At 47.6% G+C, this 14,913-nt stretch overlaps 1 protein-coding gene across 2 annotated transcripts in view; it reads left to right on the top strand.

Annotated features, from left to right (window-relative positions):
* Nucleotides 1-14,535, top strand: part of UPB1 (beta-ureidopropionase 1) — a 30,443-nt gene extending 15,908 nt beyond the window's left edge. For both annotated transcript variants that reach the window (XM_041728591.1, XM_041728592.1), the window contains exons 4-10: nucleotides 542-636; nucleotides 2,990-3,151; nucleotides 5,098-5,267; nucleotides 9,269-9,350; nucleotides 10,346-10,388; nucleotides 12,012-12,166; nucleotides 13,902-14,535. In XM_041728591.1, coding sequence (XP_041584525.1) covers nucleotides 542-636; nucleotides 2,990-3,151; nucleotides 5,098-5,267; nucleotides 9,269-9,350; nucleotides 10,346-10,388; nucleotides 12,012-12,166; nucleotides 13,902-13,976 — 782 coding nt within the window. In that variant the 3' untranslated portion in view covers nucleotides 13,977-14,535. The remainder of the gene's footprint in view (nucleotides 1-541; nucleotides 637-2,989; nucleotides 3,152-5,097; nucleotides 5,268-9,268; nucleotides 9,351-10,345; nucleotides 10,389-12,011; nucleotides 12,167-13,901) is intronic.
* The last annotated feature ends 378 nt before the right edge of the window (nucleotides 14,536-14,913 follow it).

Here is a 14,913-nt window from a genome sequence, read left to right as displayed (position 1 = left end):
ACTTGGTACTCCCCCACCCAGCCCCTGGCAACCACCATTCTAATTTCTGTTTCTATGAATCTAGCTATCCTAAGTACCCACATATAAGTGGAATCCTATAGCATTTGTCTTCGAGCCTCACCCATATAACATCTGTCTTCTGTTTAAGGCTAAGATTCAGTATAAGGCTGAATAACATTCCATTGTATGGATACATACCACATTGGGTTTATCCAATCATAAATCGATGGACACTCGGGTTATTTCCATCTTTCAGCTGTTGTGAATATGAAATGATTATGCAGATACCTGTTCAAGTCCCTGAACTGTTTCAATTATTTTTAAGACTGTAGTAAAGAAGTTTGGGGCAGCCCTCTGTTTTGCTATGAAGCCTAGAAGGTTAGAGTCTGCCTGGCACCCATATTTAAGGACACAGGACACGGTAGCCAGGCTGAGACACTCAGGAGCCTTGTTATCTTGTGGAGACTCTAGCTGCTGCCAAGGAGCACCTCCTCAGAGGCCATGAATGTTGGATGTGATTCTAACTCTTTCCTCGTCACAGCTATGCCCTTTGCTTTCTGTACAAGAGAGAAGCTTCCTTGGACGGAATTTGCTGAGTCAGCCGAGGACGGACCCACCACCAGATTCTGTCAGAAGGTAGGACATTAACTGCTCCTATGACAGCAGCTGCCAAACATGTACAGGTCACAGAGCACGGCCCCAGCTGCCGGGTGTGGCCCTTCACCATGGAAAATGCACCCATTTGGTGCTTGTTTTGCCAGATGAGATTAGATAAGACTATTTGCTGCCCTTTTTATAGTGTACTTTCATTTAAAATCATAGAATTTCAGACCCAGGAGGGCTCTTAATGGCTTTTTCAGGTGAAGGAGCTGCAGCCCAGGGAGGGGGGTGACCTCTAATGGTAGGTTCTGCAACCAGCAAGTGGCAGAAGTGGCCCTTGGGGACCAGGGATGAGATTGATTCCTTGTCCAGACCTCTGCTGGTGCCCTGCATTATGTAAGCTTCTCTGTGTGGCCAGTCTCATCAGCACAGAGATGAGTCTTCATTTTTCTTTATTAAAACCATATAATGTTGTATGACCCCATGGATATGAAATGTCCAGAATAGGTAAATGAATAGAGGCAGAAAGATATAATTGCTAGGGGCTGGACAGGGAGAGGGGTTGGGGAGTTGCTGCTAATAGGTATGGGGTTTCCATTCGAGGGTGATGAAAATGTTCTAAAATTGGATTGTGGTCATGGTTGCACAACTCTGTGGATGTACTGAAAACTACCCAGCAGTACACTATATTTTCTCCCTCACCCATCAGCACTGACCTGAACAGCATACTTTAAAAGGATGAATTTTATACCATTTGAATTTTATCCTAATAAAGTAGGTATCACACACAAAAAACCCCAACTCATAACAACAAAGAGGTTACAAATGATGCCTTATCCTTATTCTTAACAAAGCACTTTTTTTCACTTCTCCATGTCCCATTTCAGATTTTATATATATATTTAGGGATTTTTTTGAGCAGAACTGTAATCACAGTGATTCGATCAAAACTTAGTGTAGTTCCAAACATCAGTGTTCTCACGCTGTAAGAAAAAAAATCTGTCATCTACCAGGTTGTTGATTCTGTGCTGTGGATAAAGGAGGAGGGGACTGGTTAAGTGGTGACTGTAGATGACAGATTTGAACCATGGCCAAAGGAAGAGAAAAGAGGGAGTGGGAATGAGAAGTGGTGCCAGAGGTTACCTGTCTCATAGAGAGGGGCCCAGGGCCTGTGGATGCCCTTACATGGCTTGGAACATCACCTTCTGCCCATTGTGCCTTTCCTCTCTCCATAAGTAGGGCCAGAGGTAGTGACAGGCTAGTTAGAGTTGAGGAAAAATGACCCTCTGGAGCTGCTTGTCCTGATGATCACCAGTTCCGTAATGTTCTTATTTGAGACAAAAGGAAGTCAGCATCAAAGAATTTGGTTTGGCTTGGTTGGTATGATGAGAAGTATGATGAATGTTCTTTTTTTTTTTATTGTAGTAACACATAAAATTTACCATCTCAGCCATTTATAAGTATATAATTCGGTGGTGTTAAGTACATTCACATTGTTGTGAAACAGATCTCCAGAACCTTTTCATCTTGTAAATCTGTACCCATTAAACAATTCTCCATTCACCCCCAGCTACTGGCAACCAATATTCTACTTCCTGTTTCAATGAATTTGACTACTTTAGATACCTCACATAAGTGGACTCATTCAGTATTTGTCTTTTTGTGACTGGCCTACTTCATGTAGTATAACGTCTCCACGGTTCACTCATGTCAAGGATGATATCCATGTCATCCATGTGATGGCAAGATTTCCTTCCTTTTTAACACTGAGTAATATTCCATTGTGTGGATATACCACATCTTTTTTAAGATTTTATTTTTAGTTTTTAAAAGATTTTACTTTTAAGTAATCTCTGCACCCAATGTGGGGGCTTGAACTTACAACCCTGAGATCAAGAGTCACATGCTCTACCAACTAAGCCAACCAGATACCCCAGATATACCACATTTTATTTATCCATTTCTCCATCAGTGGATTTTTAGGTTGCTTCTACTTTTTGGCTCTTATGAACGGTACTTCTATGATCGCTGGTGTCCATTTATCTCTTCAAGATGTTCTTCCAGATACATACCTAGAAGTGGGACTTCTAGATCATACGGTAGTTCTAGTTTTAAGTTTTTGAGAAACTGCCATACTATTTTCCACAGCTGTTGCACCAGTTTACATTTCCACCAATAGTGCACAAGGATGACAATTATTCTTACTTGGCTAAGCTTGAGGATCAGGACAACACTGGCTTTCAGTCTTCCAGAGAACAAATACAAATGATAGGTAGCTCTGAACTAAGTCTAATTATTTAGTCGGATCACTTAATTCTTCAATTAAAAAAAAAAAACTGTGACCATTGATTTAAAAGTATGACTCTGCTATATTCCATTATTTTTCCAGCTGGCAAAGAAGCATGACATGGTGGTGGTATCCCCCATCCTGGAACGAGATAGGGAGCATGGGGACATTTTGTGGAACACAGCCGTGGTAATCTCCAATTCTGGAGCAGTCCTGGGAAAGACCAGGAAAAACCACATCCCCAGAGTGGGTGACTTCAATGAGGTGAGCTGGCCCTATGAAAACTAGCTCAGCCTGCTGGCCCTTCTGTCCACACATGCCTGCAGATCTTTCTGTGAGGGAAATTCTATGTTGGATTGTGTCTCATCACACAACACTGGAACACAGTGTGGCTGTAGTGCTCTGGGGTATCCTGCCATTGTCATGTATCACATAGACAGATGGGATTCAGATGGGATTCCCAGGTGAGTCCCAAACACCAAGCACAGGGGGATATTTCTTTTTTTAATATAACCTGACTTGACTTTCTGAAATTCATCTTTGAGGTTAGTAGTATATAGATTAAACCAAAATAAATTGTGCACAAACGTGAAATGATTCCTGCAGCTCCTTTCAGACTCTGAGCTTGTCACTCGTCATGGTCTTGTCACTCGTTTGGGAAGTGGGAATCTTTGTTCGTAAATAACATGAGGTTTTAGCCATGTCAGTGTGTGGATAGCAAGGGTAAGTGTAATCAGGTAAAGCTTTGTGCCCATGATCAAGGTATAAGTCAAGAGAGCTATTCTGATTAGTTAATGCCGAGGCATGAGTGGGTTGGATGAAGAGGGGTGGACGTTTGAAGGAGAGAAGTAAACTCCACCTAATACCTAAGATAGGAAACCTTAACTTGATCTGCAATAAATACCATTGTTCAGAATGTGATATCCCCAGTCCTTTGCTACTCTCCCTGATTGTGGAGGTACCAGCCATACTCTCAGTCTTGTCAGGAAAACAAGGAGGCATCTACAGAGCTAGATGACGTTCCCTAGGGAGAAAAAAACAAAACAAAACAACCCTAGTGTTTCTTAGTGACAGCTGGAGGGGGTTGGGGGGGAGGGGGAAGATGTGCTCATCACCTGTTTACCCTGGGATTAATCTTTAGCTCCCAGCAGATAGTGAAGGGCTTGTCTCAACACACCAGGATCTAGTCCAGTGTCCACCACATGTACACATCCTGGTTGCTGTCTGACCCTAACAAATTCTGAAATTAATGGGAGGAGGCAAAATGTTCTGGGAGTAAATCCATTTGAGACCTCAACGAGCCCTCTAGCCACCCACCCCCAAGCCAGGGCCATCCATGAAAATATCCCAAAGCGAGCACCCCAAGGGGGGCAGACAGAGAGGCAGACATAGTAGGACTATGTCCCATCTATCTGCCCTGAAGGGACATCCCTAGTCCTAGGTAGGATGCCCAGGGAGCTCTGTGGAGAACACTTTCAGGGTGTGAGTTCTAGTCTCAGATTAGCCTTCATCAGGGGCACCTGGGTAGCTCAGTGGTTGATCGTCTGCCTTTGACTCAGGTTATGGTCCCGGCATCCTGGGATCAAGTCCTCCATCAAGCTCATCGTGGGAAGCCTGCTTCTCCCTCTGCCTGTGTCTCTGCCTCTCTCTCTCTCTGTGCCTCTCATGAATAAATAAATTAAAATCTTAAAAAAAAAAAAAAAAAGATTAGCTCTCATCAGCTGAACGAGTCACATAGCCACCAAAGCCCTGGTGTTCCCCTGGCAAGCAAGGGTTGCTCTGGATGAGTTTTCAGTCCCTGCAGCTCCGACATTCTTCATAGGAACGTGTGGTTGGTAAAGACATTGACTAACTCATGTTAACATTGACCAAACCTTAACCATTAGGTGTACCATGACTGAAACCTAACCAAAGTTTATTCTTAAAATACTGTGGGAAATTGCTTTGGGGATTTTTTGGACATGCCATGAAAGAAATTGTGGGTAAATGCTTCAGCCATGGTGATTTCCCAATTGTTGGCTTATAGTTATTGTGTCTGGTTTCTTAAATTTTTCTTTTTTTTTTTAACATATTGAAGTTTTGGAATTTAGAGTCATAGCCAAGATTGTTACTTTTGGGGGTACTGGCAATATTTTATTTTTTCTGTCAGGTCTAAGGAAAGAGAAATCATACAGCTCAGAGATTTTCATATATGGCCCTTTGTTTTTCAGTCAACTTACTACATGGAGGGAAACCTTGGACACCCGGTGTTCCAGACTCAGTTTGGGAAGATTGCAGTGAACATTTGCTATGGGCGTCACCACCCTCTCAACTGGCTCATGTACAGCATCAACGGAGCTGAGATAATCTTCAACCCGTCAGCCACTATCGGAGCACTCAGGTGTCTCAATAGGCAGGATCTGGGAGGGTTCTTGGGACCTCACTATCTTCTGCCTATGGAAGAAGATAACCCTGCCAAGCTGCAGGGTTCAGAGCTGGGTTTAGTAAACTATAGCAGGCAAGTGCGGCCACGAGGTTGTCTAACAAATCTGAGACATGGGATTGTGTGTCGTATATTTAACCAGTTTTCTGTGGGAAAAAAACCCAAAACTCAACATCAGTTAAGACACCCCCCCCCCCCCCCGCAAAGAGCTACTCTGCTATAAAATGCCATTTCTTTGCTGTTATTCTGGACACTGAGATGATACCAGTCCCCCTCCACTAATGCCATAATTGTCAGGATTCCAAAGAGCTCCTCTTCTAAAGTGTCCAAAGCATAGTAGGTGCCTGGCCAGCATTAGCCCCCTACCCTGTCACAGTCACTGTTTCCCTGATAGGGGGACTGCAGATTCCTAAGCCTCTTGTCTGCAACATCCAGCACATGGAGGACAGATGCCTTGATGATAGAAGGAGCAAATGAGGGAATCAAAGCTGAGAAGGTCCTTAAGAGATCAGCCAAGTGGCTCTGGAATTTGTTTTTAACCAGCAGTGTTATAACACCCAACATGCATTTAGGTGTTAGCTTCATCCTGAAACAGATAAATCTATTCTGATGAAGGCAGTGGGATGGGCCCTGGCAGTCCCTGGGCTCCTGTGCAAGACCCCTGGGGCCCTTCATTTAATAATGGCTGGGAGCTAAGATGATCCAGCATGACTGCACTTCCTCTGCTTCTCTCTTCCCCAAAGGCTGAGTATTTGGGTGGTTTCCAGTTTTACATCATTAGCAAGTACCAGAGCTGTAGGAATTTATGTGCAAATATCTTTCTTCCCAACTCACTTTCTCCAAGGCAGGATTCCTGGATAAGGAGGTTCTGCTGGCTTTCACTCCTGATGGCCCTAGCAGTGGGATGCTGGTGGTGGGGGAGAATCCCTGGTCCTTCTTTGGGGGGCAGCTGGGACAGTTCCAGTGGGCAGCTTTGAGTTCTCTGTCGGCCTACACCTGTCACTCTTCTCTTTTAACTAAATTTCAGTTGAATTTCTTCTGAAGGTCAGAATGTGACATTTACTTTACCTTTTCCTTTAAGCACGATGCCCCCTTCTCAAGAGCGACATCCCCACAGCATTCTGATTTGCACAGCAGGTTCCTCAGTGAGCCAGAATGCAAACCTAGTGGGGCCACCTCAGGTCAGCTGCCCCCTCCATGTGCCTAAATTTCCTATCTGTATGGAGGAGGGGCGCTGTTGAGGAAAAGGGGAAAATTTCCTCTTCGACATTCTTCATCCCCAAAGAGTCTCCCTGGGGCCTCATGGCAGCTTGGTTACTATGACAGAGTCCAAAGGCAGCTGTGACGTAGGGTAATTACTGGTCATCTAGCATCCGGACCTGGGTAGAACTTCCAGGCCACCTCGGTGGGGCAGCTTCCTCCTGCAGGCCATGTGTAAGGCATTCAGCAAGCGCCATCTACCTGCAGGGGTCCCTTGAGGAACCAGAAGCCAGTGTCCTGAGCATCTCTGCCTGAACTGGCTCCTGGGCCAGGGCAGGCAAAGCTGCAAACTCAGATGGCCGCCTCCCTGACCTTATTCTGTCGGGCTTTTATCAGCCCCAATTAAGCAAACAGAAGCACCTCAGTGTAATATGCACATAACTGCTTGTGTCTTCAGCAGCCTATTAGGCTTATTAAAAATTATTGATTTTCCTTCCTCAACCAACAATCATTCAACTCATGCCTTCAAGGGTGTGGTGAGGCTGGCAGTTAAAACGATAACAGGTCCTTTGGAAAGCAGTATGTTTCATGAGCTCCCAAAATGTTCACACCCTTTGACCAGATAATTATACTCTTAGAGCTTTACCTGACAGAGTATCTAAAAGAGGAGGAGAAGGCTGTATGCGTGAAGATGTTTCTGGCAGCTTTATTCATAATAATAAAAGAACTAGAGGCGAGAGAAATGTCAGGGTTAGGTAAATTTCAGCCTATCTCTTCCATGTTAGGCCACAACACACTGAAAAGTCATTACGAAGATAATTCAGCATCGTGACAAAAGCCTGTGAACAAAGAAAGATGTTTCCAGGCTGTGGTCAGAACTCTGTAAACATCTTTTGCCAAGGATGGGTGTGGAGTGTGGAAAAATTACAACAGATGGTTTATTAGGTTGGTGGGATTTCTGAGTGATTTTCTTAAAATGATAAATGATTTATTTGTGGAATTGATGGAGACTGTTTTTCAGCACAAGGCCAGGCAAATCCCCACCAGCTGCACACAAGCAATGGCTTCTGGAACCATCCATTCCTTCTCTGGCATGTCCTGTCCCCTCATTACATGTGCTCTGTGGGTTGGTAGGGTGTCCCTCGCTCATTTTGAGGTCCCACAGTTCTAAGCATACAATAGACTTGAAGTGTTTTTTTGATGAACTGAACTGTCCTGACGGTGCCATGCAGCCTGTGTGCTTGAAGATTTCTGCCATGTATGTGTGTTAATAGGAGAGTGGAGATTCCATCCCATTGATGCATGTCTCCTTCCCACTGTGATTATTTTTAGGGGCTAGTGTAGCCACAGTGGGAATAACGCAGATGGCCCCATGTCCCAGTGGGCTCTCCGTGATTCCCGCACATGCTGGGCTCTCATGAACCTCCAGCTTCCTTTCCCTTGCTTGTTTTGAGAGCCCAAGTTTTATTGCCAGCTGTGGGTTTGAGTCCTACGCAACGTACCCTCCCAGAAGAATTGCAAGAAAGATGTTTTATGGCACTCACCCTGCAACTGTCTATTTAATTCCTGAAAATGTCATTTACGGGTGTGTTTCTATAAAAATCCTTTCTTAAAAGTTTTGTCAGCTTGGCTTAGCAGCTGGGGCGAAAAAAGCAGCAAAATGAGTCCCCTCAATCAAGCTTGTGATTTTTTTCCCCCCAGATTCATGAATCCTCCTGAGAATTAGGCTTGTGACAAGCACCCACTCCCTCCACCTACTCCCGGTTTAAACCAGGTGCACACTGACAGGAAGGAAGATTCTAGGGCATTTTTCTCGCAGTCACTCAGTATTTCTAAGTGGGCATTACACCTGTCAATCCAGAATCTTAATGATGTTGTTCCTCAGACAAGAGATAATTAGCACCAAGAAGGTCCCCTGGATTCCGTGGCACATTGTAGTTAGTGGGCTGGAGAAGGACAGGGTCTTCAGTTGGGGCAAGCTTTCCCATCATGTCCCACATATGTGGGCACCGAAGTGAGGAAGTCCTGCAGCTCAGCTGTGCCCATGTGGTGCCTCCTTCCTGGGCCAGTAAGAGGATCAAGGAGCCCCTGCTTAGAGTCTCGAGGTTCAAAGGAGGAAAATAAGAAGGCACTGGGATGGGGACCGACTCAAGGGAGGCGACATCTGCTACAGAATCCACTTACCCCTTCCAGTTACCTAAATTCCTTTCAGGTTTACTCTGTTGGCTTGACCTGAAATCTCTCCCTCTGGAGACTGCTTTGCAAGTCAACAGAGCAGGGTAGGAATTAGGCAGCCGCTTGAGCCTTCATGGGTGCATGAGCCCCTAGGCCTGCAGCTTCCTTCTTACATTTGCCAGGTGAGGCTCTGCCCAGCCCGGAATATAAGTTCCTCACCTGACCCAAGAGGAGGGAAGGAGAGAGAACTAGCAGTTAGGGTGCTTCTGCGGCATAGCCCCCTCTAGAAGCTTCACGTCAATGGTCAGTCTTTACAATATCCCTTTAAGGAACTTTCAGAAATGGAAACTGCAGCTCAGCACTGCTTCAGCTTGCAGCAGGCCTGGCCCCAAAAGGCTGCTTGGGCTTAAGCATGGGACAAGTTGGCCTGCTTGTGGGTTTGGGACATCTGCAGCCACAGTCTCCCCGGCCATCTCCACCGCGGACCTGAGAAGGCCGACAGCCTGGGTGGAGCTCAGGGCCAAGCACCCACCCAGTCTGGCTGGGAAGTCAGCCACCTGGTTCCTCTCTTTTCTCTCTCACAGCGAGTCCCTGTGGCCAGTTGAGGCCAGAAACGCAGCCATTGCGAATCACTGCTTTACTTGCGCCATCAACCGTGTAGGCCAGGTAAGTCCCAGCAGTCTGGCTGGGCTTGGTCAACCAGGTGTGCTGGGGACGGGACAGAGCTGCTAGGAAAGCTACCTGCCCAGAGGGGGGCCTGGCCTCTTTGACCAGCAAAGGACACAAGGGAAGCAACTGCCTGCTGGCCCCGGTGGAGACACATTACACCTCTTCCCTCTGTTCCCTCTCTGTGTGCGTGCCACAAATCCTAGGGTACTAGAAGAGGGGAGACTGGCTTCATCTGTTACTTTTAAAGGTAGTACTATGTCTCTCTTCTGTTTTGGTCTGTTTTGGTCTGTGGCTGAAACGCTTTTGAAAGGCTGTCACCCTGTCACCACCAAGTCTCCTGTTTCGTATTTTTCCCCATTGACCCCGTGCACTAAGCAGTCTTGACTACCAAACACAGTGCGTTCATTATGTAATAATACTCTTCCTCATTCTTATTAATCGGATGTCAAACTCTAATCAGAGCATCTGCTCAGGCTGAGATAGCCAAGGTTTCTATACAGTAAGTCGGCCCAATTTCTGATAACATGAAGAAACACAGTGCTTTCATTAGCCTGTGTCACACCGTCACAATTTGAGGTAGTTTCCATTAGGCTTTGGGGAACAGACTAAAAGCAGTGTGTGAGCACCCCCGTTCGTCCCTCCAGAGACCCTAAGTTGGGGCTTTATTTCCCAGGCAGACAGACCTCAGCTGCCTGCCGCAGCCCTGAGAACCACTCTGCACAGTCTTTTTCTTCCCTCTGGGCAGATTATCAACTCCCCAGAGACGAAGTCCAGGTTTTTACCTTGCCTGTCAAATTCCCTGCTGGCCGCCTGTGTTGGCCCAGTGCTCAGCAGGGACATTTCATAAGTACTTGTTGATTGCCCGGCCAGTACAGGCCATTCTTTTTCTCCCTTTAACTGTTTCTTCCTTCAGTCCTCTTCAGCCTGACTTTGCGGTGGACGCGGTGGTAGTGCCACCTATAGGTTTACCTTACCTCGGTTTTCTTTCACAGGAGCACTTTCCCAATGAGTTTACCTCTGGAGATGGGAAGAAAGGTATGTTCCAGGAATTTCCGTGATTGGCTGCTGCAGAAGAGAGGGCCTCACTGTGCCATTATCTGTCTGCCTCCTCCGGGCAGGGGGCAGGGTCAGCCCCACAGACTGTTTCTGCACGTGTGGTGTACTGTTGGAGGGGCGCACTTCTCTCCTGACTATGGCTGGGTCCTGGGCTTGTGCCCACCTCATTCCCCAATTAAGGATGAAAAGGCTTTGGGTCAGACTCCATCCCTCCCCTGGGACTGGTAAGAGAATGGTCCTAGAAGACATGGGAACTCCTTTGTGCACTCTTTGAAAGCCGGGGTACTTTACTCACCCCACACATCTCTCTCTTCCTTTGTCCTTGCTCACCTGCCACCACACCCATCCCAAGCTGCACAAATGTCCCAGAACATTAGTGTGGACTGCCTTGGGTTCCTTGAATTCACAGCTTGTTTTTTTTTTTTTTTTTTTTTTTTTAAGATTTATTTATTCATTCATTCAGAGAGAGCAAAGAGAGAGGCAGAGACACAGGCGGAGGGAGAAGCAGGCTCCATGCAGGGAGCCCGATGTGGGACTCCATCCCGGGGCTCCAGGATCACACCCCAGGCTGCAGGCGGCACTAAACCACTGCGCCACCGGGGCTGCCCTCACAGCTTGTTTTGATCTGAAGGCAGGTACCACCTCACCTCTGCTAGGAATCCCCCACTCACTGGTCCCAACTCCGGCTGGGAATGTGGGAGGGAGGTCTCAGAGTTAGCTTAGGGTGTCCCCTAGAAAGGCAGAGAGGACTGAGCAGGTCTGTTTTCCAGGAAAGCACTTTCTAAGAGGGTTCCAGGGGCACCTGGGTGGCTCAGTGGTTGAGCGTCTGCCTTTGGCTCAGGTTGTGATCCCGAGGTCCTGGGATTGAGTCCTACATCAGGCTCCCTGCAGGGAGCCTGCTTTTTGCTCTGTCTATGTCTCTGCCTTTCTCTGTGTGTCTCATGAATAAATAAATACAATCTTTAAAAAATAAAATTAAAGGGTTCCAGATCCCCTGACGTGAGGCCCCAAATGTCCAGTCTCCAATCCCAGTTAGCTCCCTACAGACAGAAATGCAGAAAGGCAGGGGAATGAGGTCCACTGGGTGGCTGATGTGCCCAAGCCCCTGCTAGGCCCTGCACTGTGCCCACCTGCTCCTTACTTGCCTATGGTGTAGCTCTTAGTGCCACTTGACTTGTGAGGGGACCCAGGCGTGGAAGGAAAGTACGATAGACACAGCTGGTGAGGCAAGTGAAAGCAGAGCCTCTAGCTCACCATGTTGGGCCACCACAGGAAGCAGACACACAAGAAGCTCTGGAGAGCTATGTGACTCCCTTGGGCTGAGGGTGGCTAATGTTGGAAATAAGGGCTAACACTTACACAGGGGTGACCTTTAACAGTTCCCAGGGGCAGCGGTGAGGGCTGTGAGGGTGACTTTGCAGCCTCAGGCCTGAGGAGGGAAGCATGTCCTTTGTGTGTGTTGGGGGGGGGGCGGTGGCCCAGAGATGGTGGGGAGGATGGCACAGACACTTTGTCCTGCCGTCACTGGATATGCCTACCCCTCTGCAGAGTCCACCATGTGCCTGCACAAGCTTACAGGGGATTTCTTTCACTTCTTCAAAGCTCACCGGGACTTCGGCTACTTTTATGGCTCGAGCTACGTGGCGGCCCCTGACAGCAGTCGCACTCCTGGGCTCTCCCGCAACAGGGACGGGCTGCTGGTGGCTGAGCTCGACCTGAACCTCTGCCGGCAGGTGAATGACATCTGGAACTTCAAGGTGGGTCCCCAAGTCCCCTGCTGTTGCCCTGCTCTTCCCTTTGGGCCCCCATTCTGCTCGCAGAGCTGGAAACCACAGCCACTGGGTTTGCTCTCAGGAGCAGCCAGATGAGGCTCCAAGCTGAGCAGAGGGCCAGGTCTCTTCCTCCCAGGGCTGGTGTGCGAGGGAGGAGCCACTGGGTCAAATGATGCCAAGGCGGAAGACCTTAATAAATTCTCCTCTTGTCTGATTTAGATTCTGGGCGCCTTCAAACAAATTAATCTCAATTTCATTTGTCCAGAGAATAGAGTGGATTGGCTTCTCTAATCCTTTTTTTCCTTTCCAGGCATTTGCACTTATCACAAGATAAATGTGGGTGTCTGGCTTTGCCTGTGGCCTGGCCCCATGGTCTAGGCCTTGACAGGAGAGGCAAATGGGTCACGCAGAGAAATGGAATCTAGGCCCAGCTCTGCTACTGCCTTTCTCAGTCACCCTAAGCAAGACCTTTCTGCTCCGGGGCCCTAGTATGCCCACTTGTAAAACAGGAAGCTGTACTGGAAGGCCTCAAGTGGCCTTTGAAACCTAATACATGTGACACCAGGGGCCATGGGAAGAATGTAAGTGCCTGCCCTCCTGGAATGGGGTGGTGACAGCCGTGGCCTAGAAGCCCCTGAAATGTACCCTCTCATCCTGGATGCAGGTGGAGTTTGTTACATTAGTGTCCAGCAGTATTTATACCGACTCAGAACCCATTTATATGTACATTCATTATTATATACATTCATTAAATGAATGTCCTTATGACTGCGTGACTTTGCCCAGGGTGTCTGGGAGAAACTACTTTCCCTGTTACCTGAGCATGTTTCCTGAGTCTCAGATCCTCATCGGACAAATAAGGCATTGCCCACATGAGTGTCTTCCTCTGAAGCTCAGACTCATGCAGGATTCCACACAATAAACAATGCTTTCTCATTGGTAACTTTCTGAATACAAAAAGCCACCCCCCACCACCCCCCAGACAAACTATGGTGATGGGCATGAGGTCCTGTTGGGTTTTGGGAAGGAGAGAGAGAAATGTCTGGGTGTGAGCACCCGGGTAGGTTTTCCAGCCCTGCCCCCACTCTCTCCCAGACCCGGAGCCAGAAGACCAGGGTGCAAATCTCAGCAAACTCCATTGCTGCCTGGGAACCTGGAGCAGGTCACTTCCCTCTCTGGGTTGTACGCTGTTTTGGGGTTCTGCAAGACCTCAGGATAGCCCTCCTCCCTTCTGCCTTGGGGCAGGCCTCGTCTTTGGGATGACAGGGCACAGAGGTCTTCTAAAAAGAGGAATCAGCGTATGTGAGTCATCTCGGCATCTGTCATCTTTGCTATCCACTGGTATCAGTGCTGAGCCATCATCACACGGGAGTTATTTCTCCAGATGCTAGTCTGAAACTGCCCTGTCCGGGATCCCTGGGTGGCGCAGTGGTTTAGCGCCTGCCTAAAGCCCAGGGCGCGATCCTGGAGACCCAGGATCGAATCCCACGGCAGGCTCCCGGTGCATGGAGCCTGCTTCTCCCTCTGCCTGTGTCTCTGCCTCTCTCTCTCTCTCTGTGACTATCATAAAAAAAAAAAAAAAAAAAAAAAATTTTGAAACTGCCCTGTCCTCTAGCCTTCCCGGCAAATTTCTGGCTCATGGCTGCCCTCTAGTGGCAAGAGGTGGTGGTGAGTAAATGAGGGGCGTGTATAAAACCTAATCTGCCTGTTTTGCTTTCAGATGACCGGCAGATATGAGATGTACGCTCAGGAGCTTGCAGAAGCCATCAAACCCAACTACAGCCCAATATCGTGAAAGAATAGCTGGATTTTAGCTCCTGCCTGCCAAGGAGGGCACCTCTGCCCCTAGCAGATCTGCAAGTACAGTAGGCTTTACATGTGCAAGTTCTCCCCGGTGATATCCTGGTAACATTTCTGTCCACATAGGTTTAAAAACACTTAGACAGGGGGGGATGCCCTCAGCAGTTGAGCCTCTGCCTTGGGCTCAGGGCGTGATCCTGGAGCCCCAGGATCGAGTCCCACATCGGGCTTCCTGCATGGAGCCTGCTTCTCCGTCTGCCTATGTCTCTACCTCTCTCCTTCTGTGTCTCTCATGAATAAATAAATAAAATCTTTTTTCAAAAAAAGAAAGGAAGGAAGAAAAATGCCTAGATAGGGAGGGTATATTGAAGAATAACTGTCCAGTGGGTATGAGTTTCCTTCCTGGATGATGAAATCTTTTGGGCTTACACAGAAGTGTTGCTTACACAACATTGTGAATGTGCTAATGTAGAATGCCACTCAATTGTATACTTTAAAATGGCTAAATTTATGTCATGTGAATTTTACCCCCATTAAAAAAAAAAAATCCGGAATGGCTGGGTGGCTCAGCGGTTTAGCGCCTACCTTCAGCAAAGGGCGTGATCCTGGGGTCCCGGGATTGAGTCCCACATCAGGCTCCCAGCATGGAGACTGCTTCTCCCTCAGCCTGTTGTCTGCCTTTCTCTATGTGTGTGTGTCTCTCATGAATGAATAAGTAAAATCTTAAAAAAAAGAAAAAAATCCCAGGCACTTAATGTGCTGGCTGATTTGTAATTAGACACATAGGATGCCCCAGTCCTGAGATTCCTCTCTTCCTGTTTAGACTGTCAGCAACCTGAGGATAAAGGTGGGAGTGTATGTGTGAGTAGGGGAAGCTGAGGCTGATCCAGAGTCGAGCTACTGAGTGGCTGTGGGCAGGCAAGATGGCCATT

The sequence above is a fragment of the Vulpes lagopus genome, chromosome 14 (assembly GCF_018345385.1).
Source record: "Vulpes lagopus strain Blue_001 chromosome 14, ASM1834538v1, whole genome shotgun sequence".
Classification (NCBI taxonomy): domain Eukaryota; kingdom Metazoa; phylum Chordata; class Mammalia; order Carnivora; family Canidae; genus Vulpes; species Vulpes lagopus.
This window is presented reverse-complemented; position numbering and strand designations above follow the sequence as displayed.